The following is a 19,198-nucleotide window of genomic DNA, read 5'->3' on the forward strand; positions in this document are numbered from 1 at the left end:
GGGAAGGCTGCTAAAAAACACAGGCAGGAGCCAGGGAGCTCTCCCTGGTATTGCAAGTCTGAGGAAAGTGCTCCAAAACCTTTCTTATACCTATCAAACACCTCTTTCAATGATGGCACAGCGATCTGGTTGTGGTTACCAATGGAAACCCATGGGAAATCCCACCCTTTGGTACCAGCGTGGCAGAATGAACATCCCTGCCCCTTGGCAGCCATCCCATCACACCCCGTGTCTACTGAGGGGCACAGTACAAGCATAAGGTTTGTTCATGGGCCGGCAGTGTCTGTGGCCGAGGGGACCCTTGCCCTGCCCTCCGCCTACCATGGGCCACAGAGCCTCCTGCCCCAGCCCGCGTGTCGGCATGGGGGACAGAGCAGGGCAGATGCCTCGGCATGCCCAAGCAACCCAACTCACCTTTTGCTCATGGAAACAGCGAGGGGCTCTGGCCAGCCCTTCCAGGTGTGCCTCCAGGTGCTAACAGGTCAATGGTACCCAAACACCCCTGTCCTCCCAGGACCAGAGCTCTCACATGCCATAGCAAAGTTTGGACATGAGCCCCAAGGGCAGGTTTCTGTAGCTATGAAGGGCTTATGGACACATTTCAGCTCAAGTCCACGTGAACAAAGAAGTGCTTCGCTGCAGACTAAGCACCCTTTTCTTCTTCCCTAACTCCTTCTCTCCTCTTCTGATGGTAGTGTTTCCCACAGCCCCACCAATTAGATGTACCTCACTAGCTAATTCTACTTGCTCATACACCCCATTTAGGCAGGAAAACAAGTCCAGTTGATTGTACAGTCAAAAATGAAGCTCAGCTCTGCAGCAGGTCATGGCATCAGCCCCTGCCATGCCATCCTCCAGAGACGGTTGGTGCACAGCTGGCCACAGCAGCAAACTGAGGTTGGAGAAGCCTGACAGCAGCCACGCTCTAATGGGGGAAACATGCAAAATCAGGGCTTTCTATTTTAGTAAGACCAGGCCAGGTGGAGCCAAATAAAAATGTCCTAATTACTCTATTTTGGAGTATTTGGCAACATTGTTCTATTTTGGAACGTGCAGATTTGTCAAAACTGGATTTTTTCCCTGCACTGTGCTAGATTTTCTGAAATTTGGCTTGAAAAAGGGCTTGTCTGGTCTGGGAAGAACAGCTGGTTAAAATTAGAGATGAAACAAAATCACCAGTGCTTAGGGGCTCTCAGTAAGGAGGCTGATGACCAAGTTTATGCTGGCTGCTCCAGTAAACGAGCATTTACCCCCTCCAGTTATTCAAACAGAGAGCTGTGGATGGAGAGAGTGGGAGACTCACCGCAGTGTGGGCTAGACAGGAGCAAGTCTCCCAGGGGATGTGGGGAAAGACCATACCAGGAGCATCTGCTCCCAGGTGGGTCTGGAAGGAGGCAGGAGACAACACAAGTGCAAAGGCAAGAGCCAGCCTGGCTACTGGCTGTGCCGAGGGCTGGAAGGGGTAAGTCTCACTTCTCATGAGAAATGTCAGAAAGGCACGTTTCCACCGCAGCCCATAGCGGGAACGTGTTTGTAATCGCAACCAGTGCTGCAGAGCGGAGTAACCACTCCTCACCCACCTCCTGCGGTGCGCGGCATGGAGCACAAGCACCTCTGATCTCTATCGCTGCACCGCTTCGTTTCCCAATGCCACACTGCAATGACAGCAGTTATGAGATGAGCTGGCCAGTTCACTGTCATGGCATCCATGGCAGCTCTGGTGGTGGCACAGCTAGAGAGCCACGGGGAGCTCCCGGGGCAAGCCAGGCAGTTCAGGTGACACCAGCAGCCCCCAAAAAGTCATGACTCCAGTCCCCTTGGTGTGGCCAGCCCCATGGGACATGGCAAGACCCCAGGCTGGGCTGCTGCATCACTTGGCTGGCACTCCCTGCCTGCAATGCTGCCCCACATCTGCCCCAGAAAGTCACAGCTGGCAGGCAGGCAGTGCAGGTAGCACGGGCACTCACATCAATGATGCTTGGGTGTCAGCCCCACCACAAGCAAATTTGTCCAAAATGTTGAGAAGACCAAGCGCTGCACACGGCAGTGCGTGGAGAAGGATATGATGTACCCTGAATTTCCACTAGTTTGGCCAAGCACCAGTGGACCCCAAGAGATCTTCTTTGTTTCCTAAAATCTTAGCCTGAAGCCATGCAGTTCAGTTAAAAATCTCAGCTGTCAGTAGGAAAAATGTTTCTAACGAGGGTAGCAAGAGGAAGTTTGAAAATGTCTTTGACCCTTTAAGGCTCTGCAACAAGAAGGCAAACAGGTGGAGCTCACAAGTTTTAAAACCTCATCATTTTGCAGCCCGTATCTTGATGGCAGGGTCCTGCTGAGTCCTCAAGCCTAATACAGGGATCATTTATCATGTGCTGTAGGGAACATTGAGAACTCTTGCAGAAGACAGTTTGAGCTTCCCGTGACTGTAGGTTAAAAGATCCCTCCTTAATCTGCAAAAGAAATCTCTCAGACTGTTCTTCATTGGATTGTTTTCTGTTTTCAGAGACCAGGGGAAATTTTCAGAATTTCATAAAGGTCATATTTTCCCCTTCCAGCTATGAAAACAGCTCTTTCACCTGTATACATGTATACAAATTCAGAAAGTGTGTGTTGGTATAAGGTATTACCCGCAAAGACTTGTTAGATTAAAATCTGGATAAGCTTAGTCATCTGAATTTTAACTACATTTCACTTGGTTCACTACATTTTTTGAGTGAACGATACAAGATGTTCTCCTTAAAACATCCAAGCATGGTTCAGTGAAGTCCTAACCCATTTCTAATGTTAAGCTTCACAGAGTTCTGTTACAGCACAAAAAAGACAAAAAACAAAGAAAGGGGAAAAGGCAGGAAACAAGCCCAAACAACTCAGTCTCATAATGAGCAAAATTCAGCTCAGATCTGTTGGCAGAATCCTATCAAGCATGGTCCCAAAACTGCAGGGTGTTTTTGTGGTAGGGTGGTACCTTGTCATTATTTGCTTGTTGGTACTCATCCCATATTTGAGAAATCACAACTGAAAACTTGAGATGCACAAGCCACAGCACTCATGTTTGATGCTGAAAAGCAGATGTGACACAGCCCAAAATGGGGACTCATGAAGGCAACAACTGGTAAGTTATAAATGCATTGCACCCTCAAAATGCTGCAGGAAGAGTGCAAGGGAAGGTCCTGGGCACCCAATGACCCTGGCATCCTCTATGCACTCTGAGCTGCAGATAACCGTGCCATGACAGCCGAATGGCTGGGGTGTGCCCTTTACCACTGCTGGTTTCTTCTTTGTACACCAGTAAACAAAATGGTTGGGTTCGCCGAGGACAAGAAGCTCAGAGGGAGGTGGTGGTTCTGTCCTCTGTTCAATCACTCTGAGTGGACATCACCCTCTGGAGCACAGGACACCTCCTGCCATCCTGACATCAACGGGAACCTGCTTCTGTTTTGGCAGAGCTGGAAGGTCGTTGCAGGGAGGTTTGCACTGCCAGCCCCTCATCTTCACACCTGGAAGCCTGTCCATTGCCACCGTGTCACCTCACTGCCTCAAAGGAGCTTCACAGCTGGAGCAGTGATACATGCATTTTGTCTGACATGAAAGCAGAGCCAGCACTTGCCTTTGAAGCTCTCTAGCAGGCTCTAAAATATATGAATAGAGGAGAAATATGTATCATCATCAAATAAGAAATGAAGGTGCCCTCCAGCCCATTGACATCTGGGGACTCAGCAGCAGAACTGCCATGAAAACAGTGCTCTCCTGGCACAGATGCTATCTGACCACTCATATACATGTTAAAAAAAAAAAAGACACACAGATTTCTCCAAAAATACTTTCCATCTTGGCAGCTATGTCAGCTGCCTGACCTCTCTGCAGCGCTGTGGTCATTTGCCTGCCTACAGCCAGCAGCAGAAGTTTTTTCCCTGAGAGAAGAAGAGACCAAGAGCACCACAAGCGCCCAGCAAAAGCAGCAGCTCTCCCAGGGGCTCCCATGGTCCCAGGAGCTACCCTGGGGGGCTGGCAGCAGAGGGACACAGGGAGCGATGGGGCCGTTGTCTGAGTCCAGTTTGGACAGCAAGGTGTTCTCCCAAGTGCTGCTATAGGAACTCCAGTGAGAAACTCGATGCCCTCTCTTGACAGAAAGGAGCAGCAGAACAGACGAGAAGCTGAGGAATGAAAGAAGACATGAAGCTTTGGGAACCCGGAGAGGTGGGTTACTGGGGACCTGGTGGGACAACCCCATCACCTAAGAGGTCCAGAGCAGCAGCAGGCAGAAAGGCACGGCATCCCTTCCTTGCCAGACATGGATAAACATCTGTGATGCTGCCATGGTGGCAGGGCTGTGTCTCACAGCACTGTCCAGAGAGGCAGGAGCTCTCTGGGGACACAGACCAGGGTCTCAGGGGTACAAAACTACCTTTGAAAGGGTTCTGGTTGACCGCAGGGGGAGCAGGTGGTTAGCCACCAAACCCTGCTCTGCAAAGTCACTGCCAGTGAAAACATGCTTGATTTTTATCAATAATCCCAAACTAACAACTGGAAACTGAAAGTTTGTTTTTAAAGCAAAGTTTTTATTCTTTCAGTTCTCCACAAACCACCAAAAGTTTGCCAGAGAGGTTTCTACGCAAATACCTTTGCCAGTACCTTGCTTTCTGGCTGGCATCTGTCCAGGCTGCTGCGTTCTGGGCTGGTCCTCCCCATTCAAACCTGTCCTTGCCCACAGCTTTGTCAGGCAGCACAAGGGGACATCAAAATATCCCTATTGTCCTGCTGGGAGCTGCACAGCTGAGCCCTTAGGAAAGTCCTTCAGGTGACAGCCTGAGGATGTGGATGCAGCACCCAGATGCTGCAGCGTGCTGGGATGTGGGTTGCTACTCCTTGCCAGCTCGCTGCCACCCCCAGTCCACCCCCGCCCCCCTGGGGCTCTCCTTTAGTCCCTGGGGGTGTATGGCAGCACCCTCTGGCTGGCACGGCACAGCGCTGTCCCACACCAAGCCTGGGAGAGCAGGCAGCCACAGCCTTCCCCTACCGGGGACCTTCCAGCAAGTTTTGGGCACGGAATTTCTTTCCTCCTTAAAGACCCATTCCTTGGATCTGCGGGTCTCCAAGAATCTCGGCTCGCTTATAAACACATTGCAATCCCTGAGCCTGAGCTGCATTCGGCTGTATTTAGTTGCCCAAATCATCACTCCCCTTGCAGGGAGGAGTGAGCTGTGGCCAGCCCCTGGGTCTCACGCAGATTCTGCCAGGACCAGGCACTGGAGCTCTTCAGGTGGCTCTGGCTCCTGTGCAGAGCTCCTGTGAGCCAGCCCCACTGAGCTGGCTTCCCCACAGAAGGCGTCACTGAAACCAGTGACTAAACCCTACAGACCCCAGCAGGAACGGGGCTTCCTTCTGCTCTGGCTTCCCACCGCAGACCATCCCCTTCCCAAGCACCGCAGGGGTTGTCTCTGCTGATGACTGTTTACAGGGATCGATTGTGCCATTTTCATGGTAATTTCTGTGTCACAAAATCAGCAATTACCAAATATCAAAGTAGTTTTCAGACAGCAATATCTTTCAGGGTTTGCCAAATTATTACTCCAAGCAGGTTGAAACAACACTACCAGGGAGGAGCTTACTATTTACCGCTGTCAAAAAATATGTCTAGGGACAGAAGATAGCCACTGAGGTTGCACCTGCCTGCCTTCATATATGTCAGATAGATGACGTACTTTATGTACCATCAATAAACCTAGGTTGAAAGCAAAAATAAAAAGGCAAAAGGGAGATGAATGCTGGATAGAAGTGACTTCTCCAGATCTGTTCTGGTGCATCTCGGTGCGGTTCATGCCACACCGCAGAAAGGTGTCAGCCGGGAGCCTCTGCCACTCGGACTCCTGTGCAAGCCCCAGCCTGAGCCCCGGCTGTCCAGCTGTGGCTGCTGGTCGTGTCCCCCTTCCTCCTCTGTTCCCCCACAAAACCTCCATACAAAATCTCCTTTTCCCAAATAGCAGGGAAATCCCCACAGCAGCTCCAAACGCGTGTGCCCCTGCTCCCACAGCCCCTTTGGCAGTGGTCACCCACGCAGGGGTACGCACTCCTGCACACAGTCCTTGTCTCCTGCTTTGAGAAACAAACTCACCGCTGTTCTGACCTTTACCTAACAGATCTTTGTTCAGTGACAAGTTTCAGTGAATTTATTGTACACCGTCACAAACTAGAGAATAAAATGTCTCTGCCATCTCTCATCTCTCTGTGTTTCCAGAGAGCCACAGGAGGGTTTTCTCACTGCTGCTCTCCAGCTGTAAACTCAGCCCTTCTCACCCCATTTGCCATGCGAATGTGAAAGGTGGAGGATTCTCCCCAACACACAATTTTTTTGAACTTTGAGGTCAAAATCCTGGCTGTGCTGGAGCTGATAATCAAATTTCCCACCTTTTTCCCACCATGCCTAAGGCTGAATAACCCTTCTAGTCCCATTTTTTTTTTTTTTTGAATCTTTGCAAGCCCACCAAGAAAAACGAAAGATGCAGAAGGCAGTGCCTCTTCAGACACCCCCAAGCCTCATGGCGTAAGGGGCTGCAGCAGACAGACCCACACCTCTCCCCTGCCTGCACCCAGAGGCCGCATACTTGTCTTTTGGCCGTTGGGGACATATGAATTTATGTAAAAGGGAAACGCTGCCTGACTCCTGTCTGCCTGCCTGTATCCTAGAGATACCAATTATCTCAACACCTCTAAATATTCCCTGTAAAAAAAATATCAAAGCCACAATCCCTATGGGAAAATCCTAGCTTGGATAAAGAAAATGAAACCTCATCCACACAAGCATGGCAGCTCTGGACTCCATCAATGTAATGCAATGGGTGCCGTAAATCCCCATAATAAAAACCAAGACATGCTGATGCTAACTTGGTTTTATTTTTGCTTTCTCATTTGTCAAAATCCCAACAGCAAGCCAGACTTGCAGGAAATATTCAAATTCTATATAAAGACACAATTCTTTGTGAACACAGTGCAAACAGCTTCTACAGGACCCTGTTTGGAAGAGACCTGTTTGAAACGGGACCCCTTGCTGCATTTATTCCCTGGTCACTGGGTACCTACAGTTTCTGCAGCTGTGTTAGTTCAGTTAGTGAAAGAAAAATCAAGAAGTTTAAAGAGAACCAGCTGAAGCCAGGGAAGCTGCGCAGTGGCATGATGCCACATCTGTTGTTTCTGCTTGCTGAATGCTGCCTCTTCTCATACTCCCCGCCTGGGACAGCAGGGCTGTGCAGCACTGGGACACCTCGCCAGTCACACCCAGGCAGCTGGGAGTCCAGCTCTTTCTTTTTTTAAATTGCAGTGTGGCTTAAAATCATGACACCAAAAGGAAAGCCAGAAATCAGGAAGCCCATCAGTTTTCTGTGTCTTTTGGCTGTGTTTCTTTTCTCTTTTATTATGTTAGTCAGGTGCTAAACAAATAAAATCAATTCTGAACTTATAAAAAGCAATTGGAAATGTCTAGTCTTTTATAGTGAAATCTCAAGTGAAGCAACCCACAGCACTTGGAGAAAAATCAATCATTGTTTCCATCCTGCTATGCGTGCTACTAAAATTAAGAATTGATGTTAGGCTGCAAAGGAAAATTATTTCAAGAGAACCACCGTAGCAACAGTTTTCAGTGTTCATAAAAGTCCTGTTTACGGTTCTTCTCATAACAGACAAACTCCCACATTCCACCATGAATTATAAATATTAATGGATTATCCTGATTTACATACAGTTTCCATCTTAATGGGCATCAAAACTGCAAACTGGGCAACAGCACCACTTATGGTAATAGCAAGCAGTAAACAAAGTCCTCAGCCTAAAGATGTCATAAACCGAAGTGTTAAATGCCCCTGTAATTACAGCCTCTCCCACATCCAAATGAAACTTCATATTACTTTGCCAGTGGCCTTTTCATAAAGACTGAAAGCCTGACATGCTGAAGTGAGGCATCTGAAGAAGCACTTATCTCTGATGCGGCCTAAATATTTTAGTAACGTGCTCTGTGGAAGCACCACTCCCCACATCTTCTTTGATTTATTGCATCAAAGCCTATGTTATTTGTATGATAGTATGTGCACACCACATTAATATTCTTCTAATATATACCACAGCCACACTGAAAACCACCCTTTCCCCCAAATAATTTTCATCTCACAAGCTGTATTTGTATTTATCAATAAAGGCGCAGGTGATTGCCACACCACCACCTGGAAGCTGCTGTTTATCCTACACGCCGAGGCCGTGCAGCACCAGCAGCCCGCACTGTCTGATGCCCATCTGGCAACGGGAACTGCTCCTGCCCGGCCCTGGACAGCCAGCTTTCTCAGCCCCTCTGCGGTGGTGCTGGCAGTGGCAACAACAAAGTCACCTTGCTTCAGCAGGGCTTGCAATAAACCCGCGGCTACATCAGGAGGCAGAGCAGCAAGTTCCCGGGGGGAGACAGCCTCGTCTGCCTCCCAGATCTGCCCCTGGGTGCTCAGCTGCCTAAAGGGCTCTGAGAAATCGTGAGGAGGGTGGTGAGCACTGTACCAAAAGTGGCTTTTTCACAGCCAGCTCAGTTTTGATCGAACTGGCTTTCCCAGCTGCCTCTCTCTTGCCTGTCAGTCCCTGGAGCAGCAATTCAGTCCTATGCACACCATCCCCTGTTCATCCCTTGGTTTGGTCTTTCCTACTCAACATCCTTGCCGGCTGAGAGACAGAAGTCCTTTTGCGATGGACAGCTCAACATCGTTAGTTGTTAGCTACATTATTTTTTTATGAGAAGATTCTACAAACACTTAGTGGGGTGCAGCAACTAATTACCACCCTTCAGTTAGTGCAACTAGTGCCCATGATGTTGCCTCCATGGAGTCTAGCTGCTCCACAGCCGTGGTGGCAGCGCGCTCCCACCTTCCAGGCTCTCCTTCTGCTGCCAGTGGAGAGACACTGTACAGCTCTGCTTGTCTTGTCCTGATTTTCTTTCAACTCACATACTGTATCTGTTTCAAAAATACTTCAGTCAACTTTTAGAATTCAGTAACTGACTTTGATAGAGAAATTACTGTTCCAGTATATGGTAAATGACAGTGGTCTAGAACACTGTTAAATTTAAGTCTGGAAAATGAACTTTAATAAAATGCACTCCAGTAATGTACTGTGACAGCTTTTAGTGAAATCAGCTCCAATAGTCTGATTCTCCCAGGAATACAGCCAGATGCATGCGAGCAGCCTTGAGCCATGGAATAAGAAAGCAGACAGCTTTATGATAAATGGCCCCAGAAACCTAAATTACAGCTGCAGCAAATGAACAATACGCCGAAATTACTCAGTGGCTTTTTGTTGCTGCCACAGAGCAGAGCTGTGGGCAGCCGCGCTGGTACACAAGTGTGCACTGACACCTAGTGGGACAGCCCCAGGCGAGGAGTCTTGGGGTAAAGTGGGTTTGTTTTATTAAAGAACATCAACAGCCAGCCCTCCCTGCTGCTAAATGCCAGCCCGAGATGACAACGGGTTGAATTATTTGTGCCCCTTCCTCTCCTGCGAGCAAGCTAGTTTAGTCTTGATTTCTATGTGCTGCACCTTTGCCAGGCAAAGGACTGGTTTATCACTTCGTGTTTCTGCTCTCCATGCCAGGATACCATCTCATTCCTCCTCACCAGTGGGCACACATTGGGGAGAAAGAGAAGGATTTACTGTGGCTCAAAGTGTAAAGATGCAGGTGTACAAAGCACCCTGCCAATCGCTCCAATGTTGAAATGCAACCTGCCAGTTCAAGAGCAGGACACCAAAATCTGTGTAATCACCCTGGGAGCAGGGGCTCGGAAATCTTCCCTGACATGAGCCACAGCACCGGTAGCCCCAGGGGACTCATTCCTTTTGCAGGGAAGCGGGCTGCTGTGATCCCAGCTGCCTCAGAGCCAGTCCTGCTCTGGCATGGGGGAATATGCCAAGATGTGAAGCCTACTCCTAGTGCAGGAGGGCAACACCACCACAGGCTCCGCACACCAGCTCAGCTGCCGACTCCTCTGCAGCAGGTCTTGATACATCACACAAAACTCCCTGACAGCTGCATTTGAATTAGAGGGAGAAAGAGCACCGGGACAGTTTGTCAGGAGGAAGGCTCACAGGCCAGGAGTCTCCTGGTTGTTTCACAGATATTCTGAGCCTTTTTCCAACCTCACTTCCAGACAGGTATTTCACAGCAGTGCCAGGAACCAGCTCCTCTACCCACACGGGACAAGCACCTTCTAACACACTGATACTATACAGATCTCGGTATTTGTTTTATTTATTTTCAGGTCTGACAGCTACACCTCTAGTGCTGCCAGCTCCCCCAGGGCCTTCTGACCTGCCTAGGAGGCTCATTTCTGCCCCTGGGCACCCCCCCATCCCTGCGACAGGGAGTTACAGCCCCTGGTGAAGTAACGCAGGCACCTCACTCTTCGGTGTGTGGGGTAACGGCGGTTTTATCGCCAGCCCTAGCGGTAAGTTCCTCAACAAGCGCCTCACAGGGCCAAGCAGCGGGAGGAAGCCCGCAGCCCGCCACTCCGCTGAGCCCCCGCACGGCCCCGAGCGCCCCGGACACAGGCGCCCGGCACGAGGCACTTCCGGCGCGGGGCACGTACGTCAGCCGCCGCTGCCGCTCCCATTGGCTGGCGGCGGTGCGGGGGCGGGCGGCAGCCATGCTGCGCTCGCTCGGCTGCTGGCTGTGTCTGTGGGCATTGCGGCTCCCGGCACCGCCGGCAGGCACCGGCGCGGCCGCCCGGGAGCTGGACGTCGCTTCCTACCGGTGAGTGTGGGGCCGGGCGGTGGGGCTGAGCCGTGACGTGGGGACCCAGCCGGACCGGGCCTGTGCTTGTGCCTCAGGGAGCGGGTGCGCGCCATGTTCTACCATGCCTACGAGCACTACCTGGAGAGCGCCTTCCCCTACGACGAGCTGCGGCCGCTGACCTGTGACGGGCAGGACACCTGGGGCAGGTAGGGACGGGGCGTCGGGCCCGGGGGCCTCGCTGCGGGGCGCCCCTCACCTCGCTTCTCTCCTCCGCAGCTTCTCCCTGACGCTGATCGACGCCCTGGACACGCTGCTGGTGAGTGCGAGCGGCCGCCCGCCCCCGGCTCGGCCCTGCCCGTGCCCGCAGCCCGGCCCTCTGCCCGCTCAGGGCCGCCGGCAGCCGCCCTCGCACCCGCCCGTTACGCGGTAGCGATGGAAAGTCAGTCAGTAATCGACCACGGAGCTTTTGCGTTTGCCTTGGCTCCAGCCCTGGGAGGCAGATGCCAGAGCTCCCAGCCCTGGTACCTTCTGACACTGGCAAACGTTTTGAAATGAAGCAGAACTGTCAGTTGCTTTTTTTTTAGTTCTATTTGTAATTAATGATTTCACAAAATAGTGAAACAAAACTAGAATTAGCCCTTAACACTGAATTGCACCTTTATTTTCCCATGACCTCTGAGCCTTCTTTGTTGTCCTGCTCTCCGTGCAGATCTTGGGAAATGTGTCTGAGTTTCAGCGAGTGGTCAATGTGCTGCAGGAGGGGGTGGATTTTGACATTGATGTCAATGCATCTGTCTTTGAAACTAACATTCGAGGTGAGGTGGGTTCTTTCTATGGTGTTTATGCTGAATATCCACTGTACAAGTCTCTGAACTGTACACAGAGGTAACATGAGTTAGTGAACAGAGTGAATTTGTAATGCAGTGTAACAGGACACGTAAACAAAAAGAAAAATCCCAAATAAGTTTCACTTCCTTTTTGTCTTTGCACATTGCCTTTTTGCTTCACGCCCCAATGCAAACAGAAATATACGTGGCAGTTCCAATATTCTGTTGCCATGTTGTGAGATTTGGAGTAAACATCTTTTCCACTGAAAAAGTACAAATTACATACTGTCTTTTTTTACATACTATTTTGGAATAGTGATTAATTCTTTCGCTTTAGTGTCATGAAGTGAAACTTGCCTTTTTTGTTCTTTGAAAATCACAAAGGCCTTGGGAGTCTTGTACCCGATTGAGTGTCTAACTGCCTTAGGGCCATCCAAGTAAAAGACACTGCCAGGGAACAAAACCGTTAGTTACGCTTTTTTGTTTCTCCTGTCAAATATTGCTGAGCCAATTTTTGCAGTGGTGTCATTTCTCTGTGTTTGTGCTTGTTATGTGACAGTAGACAAGGCTGTGTAAAGGGCTAATAGCTCCCTGCTTCTGTCATTTGCACTGAAACTCTTGGCTCGGACCTAGACATTTTTTCACCAAGGAATTTAACGAGGTACACTGTATTACTTCACACAAACGTAGTTTTAAGCTGTCTAGAAGAAATGACAGAATTCCTCTCATAGAGTTCGTGTTCATTGTGCTGTTAGCTCTCTGATTGTCTGCAGGGCAGTGCAGGTGTAGTAGGGCAAGTAGGATCTGATGCTTCTAAAATAAGGCAAGAAAGATATCGGCCACCCATTGCAAACAGGCAGGAAGAAACAAATCACTCTTCTTTTGTGGTGTATTGAATTAGGCCATTAAGGATGAATCACCTCAGTTTTCTTCCCCATAAACACTGCCTCTGCATCATTGTAAATACAACCAATACCAAGATTTCATTCCTCTGCCACGTTCTTTAATGGGATTCTTATTGGGCACCTTCCAGTGGTGGGTGGTCTCCTCTCTGCTCACTTGCTATCAAAGAAGGCTGGCGTTGAAGTAGAAGTGGGCTGGCCCTGCTCTGGACCTCTCCTGAGGATGGCAGAGGAAGCAGCTCGCAAACTCCTGCCAGGTGAGAACTTGTCTGGTTTTGTGTTACTGTGCTGTAATTCACGAGGTGACTGGTGTGTTTGAAGACAGCACTGCTTGATGTGTAAACTCGTAAGAGTCCTACATTCCCTGAGCTCAAAGCAAGTTTAGCATGTGTGGAAAACGTAAAGTGCGTGATGCCAGCTGTATACATGCATGCCAGTTGTTGTGTGCGTTTAACAACTCTGTTTGTTTGTTGCTTGTTGAGGGAAAATTATTTAATATAAATAACAAATAAAGGGTCTGAAACAGCAGCTTGTAAAAACAAGAAAGTTCAGCCTTATCTTCCCCTGCTGCGGGGATGTGTGCCCAGTACCATGGCACTGTTCTCTTATGTGCTGTGCACCCTGGGCTACCCCTGAGTAATCACAGTTTCAGCATTTGCCCTTTGCTATCCAGTGTGGTTAGTTCCATTTTTACTATGCTGCTTGTGCTGTTAAAACAAAGTAGGCATGCAGCCTGCTGCTGTGGGCAAAGTGGAAGAGAGCTGCAGTACCTTCCCGGGACTGTGTGTTGCTTGAGGTACCCTCTCTGCCCCTCCCAAAATCACGCTCTACTTCTTGTTATGTTCTTTGCAGTTACTGGAATTGCTCCAGTCCTGCTTCTTGCCTGTGTGCAGTGGAATGTGAGGCACGTGTAACAGTGAACACTCACATGAACCAAACCCACTGTGTTTCAGCTTTTCAGACCCCAACTGGGATGCCATATGGAACAGTGAACTTGCTGCATGGAGTAAACCCTGGGGAGACTCCTGTTACCTGTACTGCTGGAATTGGCACATTCATAGTGGAATTTGCTACTTTAAGCCACCTTACTGGTGACCCTGTGTTTGAGGATGTTGCCAGGAAGGCTTTGAAGGCACTGTGGAAAAATCGCTCAGATATTGGGCTGGTGAGTGAAGAATGGACTTTGAATTTGCTGGCCTCCTTTTTATATAGTTTTGTGGATGCAATTCTAAGTGAAAAAAAGCATAAACAGAGAGGAGAGAGAACTAGATAAATAGCCACAGTGCTAATAACTGGGCTGAAGTCGCGTGTTTGACATTGTTCCTGAGCACCTGCAGCATCCACATCTCTGCTTTAGTGGCATAACCCAACATTATGCCATTGTTCTGTTCCATAACAGATGTGGTTGGGAGACAAATGCTTCCTACTGGGTATGGCAGTTTTTGTAACAGCAGCTGTAACAGATCAAATAAAAAGTCTGTGTTATGCCTGGTGGGACAATGGCCTACGGAAGAGAATAAGAGTGTGGCGAGTGTACCAAGATACTACCAGTCTCTACAGATTCGGTGTTTCAGGAGTATACAGAGCTAGAAGTGTTATCTCTGTGTTCGCTTTCTCCTGGTCGATGTTTCTTCAGTTAATTTCTACAGCTGCTTTTAGAACCCATTTGAACTCCTAGTGTTGCCTATGTGAAGAGGAACGGATTTGTTCATATGCTGTATGAGAAAAATTTTGTTTTGTTTACTTTGGAATCTGTTTATTTTTGGTTTATACCCTAATCCTTCATCAGGAAAGAAACTGAATAGCCTGGTGGTTTTCATCTTTGCTAAGCAAGTCAGGATTGTTTAGTTGATTCTCCCGTCAGCTTGGTCTGTTTCTAGGCTGACAAGTCTAAGGTTTGAAGGATCTGTTTAAATATTAGCATGCCAGCTTTCATGCCTTTGACATTGTGGCCTCCATCTCTGTATCTGTACCTTTTCATCCTTCTCTAATCTCTTGTCAGATTGGAATTAGGACCAGACACATCATGTTGAAATTGTGCATTTTTACAGTAGCATAATGGTGCTTTGTTTTCACCAGTGCAACTCTTTTATATTGGAAGCATAAAATCCCAGAGTTACATTTTCTGCCGTTTGTACTTCTCTAATACTGATAAAAGTGTCTTGTAACGGAGAAAATGCTAGTTGGAATGGCCAATGGGAATCTGTGAAATGGGTGGTCTGAAAAAAGGTCAAGGGTTTCTTGTGTGGTGGTGGTGGTGTTGGGATTTTTTTTTAATTCTTGTTCAGTACATAAGCTTTATTTCCACTTCAATTCCCTCTCTCTTCCTCCCTCGCTTCTTCCAGGTTGGTAACCACATTGATGTGATAACTGCCAAGTGGGTGGCCCAAGATGCTGGCATTGGGGCAGGAGTGGACTCCTACTTTGAATACCTTGTTAAAGGAGCCATTCTCCTGCAGGACAAGGAGCTGATGTCCATGTTTCTAGGTGAGCAGGTTTTTTTTTCTGTGTGAAGGGGCCCAGGAATGCCTTCTTGACTGCACCTGTAAAAACTTGGCACGTAGGACTATGGAAGGAGATGATGAAGAATGTAATCGGGTACATTCAAGACTGTTCCTGAAGCCTTTGTTGTAATACTTTCAAACAGTCTGTGATAACAAAGAGTTACCAAAGCGAGCATCCTGATAAGTCATTCATTTGACATGGCTGAAGTGAAAAAGGGGCTTCTCTCATTCTTAAAAAAAGATTTTTTTTGTTGGATTACCTACCATCTATGTTTCTTTATAGAATATAACAAAGCTATCAAAAATTACACAAAGTTTGATGACTGGTATCTCTGGGTTCAGATGTACAAAGGAACAGTGTCCATGCCTGTTTTTCAGTCCCTGGAGGCCTACTGGCCAGGCCTACAGGTAAGAGCTGTCATACCAGTAGCATATGGTGATTTTGTTCATCTGTCTTAGGTTGGTCTTTGATATAAAAGTTAGGAATATAACTCTCTGTGCTGGTTTAAAAGTTTATTGCGATCTCTGGTGAAATCTACAGTAGTTTCAGCCTGTAGAAAAGCAGATGTTGACTTTATCTATGGTCTATTAAAAAAAGTCTCCCATTGAGCGTGATGGGAGGGCAGTTTTGTTGTAGCACACTCTACTGATTTGTGGTCTCAACATCCAGATGGGAATGTAAGGAAAAAGAAAATCACACCTCTTTTTCCTCCAACCTCATAAATGCTTTTATTTGTGTGAATGCTGTCCCATTGAGAGGTTGCTTTCTCATCAGTCCTTTACATTTGGTCTGGGACTTTATCCCCACTAAAATAGACTGGATGCTGTGATTGACTAAAAGAAACTGACTGAAGAAATGCAACTTTCTGTTAACATGAAGTTTTGATTTTTAGTTATTTCAGGTGTGTGTAATGTGATCCAACAGAAGAACAGCATCTGTCTCCTCTTCAGTCTTACCTATTCTTAAGGCATCATGCCCAAGTATTAGTTACACCACTCGGACCTGCTTGAACAACCCATTTCTGTCACTATCTCTTGCTTTGACTAGAGTAGTGTTATTGCATCAATTCCTGTGTAGTTTCTTCTCCAGCCAGATGTTGCTTTGGTAATTGTTTCCTCTCTCTCAGAGCCTAATTGGGGATGTAGATAATGCCATGCGAACCTTCCTCAACTATTACACTGTCTGGAAGCAGTTTGGTGGGCTGCCTGAGTTGTACAACATTCCCCAGGGCTATACAGTGGACAAGAGAGAAGGATATCCACTCAGGCCGGGTAAGCAGAAGTGAAATAGAAAGGAACATGGACTCCTGCTTTTGCTCTGGTGGTAAGATCACATCAGCAACACCTGCCTTCCAAAAATCATCCCCAGTTTTGCTTTGAATTAATTCCTGCATGCATTTTACCAGTGATTTCTACAGTCAAACCTATGTGTTTTGCCTTCTTCCATTCACAAAAGCAGGGCTACCTTTTAAAGGAAGCAACCCATAGTGTTACTATATAAAGGTGGCCTGTTAATGAATTGGGTGCACAGTGTAGGATTTGACGTGTTTAAGTGTTAGACTGTCTGACATGGGATGTTTTTAAGTCATGTGAAATGTTGATGTGACTGCTTGTGTCCTTTAGGTTTAGGAATTGAAAGTGAGTATGAATAGACCATTCTAGCTCTGCTGAGTTCCTGAAATAAACTGATTCTAGTTGCACTAGTAAAGCTCAACATAAAAGAGGGGTTATGTGTTGTCTGTGGTACTGCAATGAAATGAGCTCTCTTTTTTTTTTTCTGATTTTTTTTTTTACAACTCTGACCAAAAAAAAAAAAAGAGAATTAACTTTAAAATTTATTATATCATCCAAAAAGACCTGTTTCTTTACTGAGTAAACACAGCACAGTGCATATGTTGTCTATATAGAGTATTTCCATAGTGTTTGGTTTTGCAGTGTTTTAGATACCCATGTTTCAGGGGATATTTAAAACCTGGGGTTTGGGTGTTGAATTTCTTGTTTGTAATCCTTTCTAGAAGCATCTTTCTTTTCTTCCTTTGACAATTGGGGTGTGGTTTTTTTTCTTGCTTTTTCTCTCTTGCTCCCCTCCCTGAAGGCAGGATGGGTGCATTATTCACTCTTACCTGAGCTGATGCAATCTGGCTAGTGAGTTTTTGTAGCACATCCTTAGTAAAAGTATCTGCACTTTTGAGCCAGAGGAAATACAAGGCAAGTTAGGCTGTTTATCTGATCATCCTACTTTAAAATTTATTCAAGGAATATCTCATCTTGCCTGTGTCCATGGTTTGGTAATCTTTATGCTTGCAAATGTTTGGGGTTTTTTTGCAGAGCTGATTGAGAGTGCAATGTATCTGTACCGTGCGACAAGAGATCCCACGCTCTTAGAACTGGGAAGAGACGCAGTGGAGTCAATAGAGAAGATCAGCAAGGTGGACTGTGGATTTGCAACTGTAAGTGCTAAATCAACAGCTCGGTTGGCTAAATGGCTGCTAAAAAACATCTTTTAGAAAGTGTTCTCATGAATGATCTTTTGCCATTTAGCCAATTAATCACTTTTGTTGAAACATGACTTTTTTCAGACGTACCCCTTGTGTTTCTCTGTGAAGCTGATCTGGTGACTGCAGGTTATGTTTCTGGTAGTAACTTTCCTTACAGCCTGAACAGTGGGCCAAATTCTGTCATGGGCTGTTGCACCAGAGCCCAGAACATGGGAGAGCATCACAAGCTTCTCCTGCCTCCTGTACCTTGGTAGCTAATAGGTGTTTCACCTCAGCAGGAAGGCTCATATATAGGCTTTGTATCTGCCAGTTGTGTGATTATGCTTTCCCACTATGCCTTGAAAATCCAGCCAAACACAGGAGAAATGCAATGAGTGATTTCTCCAGAATCATTTAATAAAAGATTTCAAACATACTGTCAAGCTCTATTTTACAAGAAACTCCTTATAAACATTGGTAATTAGGCCTTGTGATTTGAGAAGTAGGTAAAAGCCTTATGATTTTATCTTAATTTTTTTTAGTGGGGGAAATGATGGGAGGTTTCTCACTTTTAACCTCCTTGCCCAGATAGGAAGTACCTTTCTCTGATAGTTAGTTTCCTGCTCCTTATTATAGTACTATGCTAAATCCAAACATCTGGAACCTTGTTGATGTAGTTGTGTACAACTGTTTAAAATGCAGGGTGTATTGGTGCCTCACTGTCCTGTTAAACTGAAATGAATTGCAAGCTGGTTTTACTTTTCCCACTAAGTTCATAACCTACTGATTTTGATACAACAGTAACCCACTGTATTTATTCTCCTGTAGATCAAAGACTTGAGAGATCACAGACTGGATAATCGCATGGAATCCTTCTTTTTGGCTGAAACAGTGAAATACTTGTACCTGCTGTTTGACCCAGACAACTTCATTCACAATGATGGATCGGTCTTTGATGTGGTGATTACACCATACGGGGAATGCGTCTTGAATGCTGGAGGATACATCTTCAACACTGAAGCTCATCCTATAGACCCTGCTGCACTGCACTGCTGTAGAAAGCGTAAGGAAGAGCAGTGGGAGGTGGAAGACTTGATGCGGGAATTTTACTCAATGAAGAAAAACAAGAAATTAACTTTAAAAAGAGCTTCGGACCATGGTGAAGGGGAAAGTGCAAAAGACCCTGAAGATGCCTCTTTGGAGAAGGGTGTAGAGAAAAGAAACTCTGGGAAAAGCTCACACTCCCTTCTGAGTTGCCCCAGTCAATCTTTTAACTCTAAGCTTGCAGTACTGGGACAGGTCTTCCTAGATAACACCTGACTCTTTTCATCATCGCTTTAAATTATTGAACTTAATTCAGACTCTAGGAATATATTTTTATAGTTTCATAATGGAAAGTGTCATACCTCACAATGTGAATTGTATTATGAAGTGAAACAGCTTCCTATTAAATTCTGCTACTGCTTGTTCATAAACTGTGATTCAGATATCAGCTGTTAATGCTGTCAAGTTGTTAGTCTCAGACCAATTGGTTGCTTCAAAAGGAAACGGGTGTTCAGAAAAAGAAAAAGTCTACAGGTTAGAGGTATCTTGTTTATTTCATTGTGAGTTTGTTTTGAAGTTTTACAGGCTTACGCAGAGTCCACAGCTTGCTTTGCTCTATAAAAATGAGCCTGAACGGTTCCCTGTCATAAGGGGAAGAGCAGGGATTACTAGCTGTAACTTCACTTCTGAG

The 19,198-nt window shown here is 46.9% G+C and overlaps 1 protein-coding gene across 1 annotated transcript; it reads left to right on the forward strand.

Moving 5' to 3' along the window:
• Positions 1 to 10,642: 10,642 nt before the first annotated feature.
• Positions 10,643 to 18,944, forward strand: EDEM2 (ER degradation enhancing alpha-mannosidase like protein 2). Its single transcript, XM_056354347.1, has 11 exons — positions 10,643 to 10,771; positions 10,849 to 10,959; positions 11,030 to 11,069; positions 11,463 to 11,568; positions 12,614 to 12,739; positions 13,436 to 13,647; positions 14,828 to 14,969; positions 15,270 to 15,394; positions 16,114 to 16,258; positions 17,315 to 17,436; positions 18,292 to 18,944. Exons 1-11 carry the CDS (start codon positions 10,665 to 10,667, stop codon positions 18,781 to 18,783), a joined length of 1,728 nt encoding a protein of 575 aa, XP_056210322.1. The 5' UTR covers positions 10,643 to 10,664; the 3' UTR covers positions 18,784 to 18,944.
• Positions 18,945 to 19,198: the final 254 nt, after the last annotated feature.

This window comes from Falco biarmicus, chromosome 10 (assembly GCF_023638135.1).
Source record: "Falco biarmicus isolate bFalBia1 chromosome 10, bFalBia1.pri, whole genome shotgun sequence".
Lineage (NCBI taxonomy): Eukaryota > Metazoa > Chordata > Aves > Falconiformes > Falconidae > Falco > Falco biarmicus.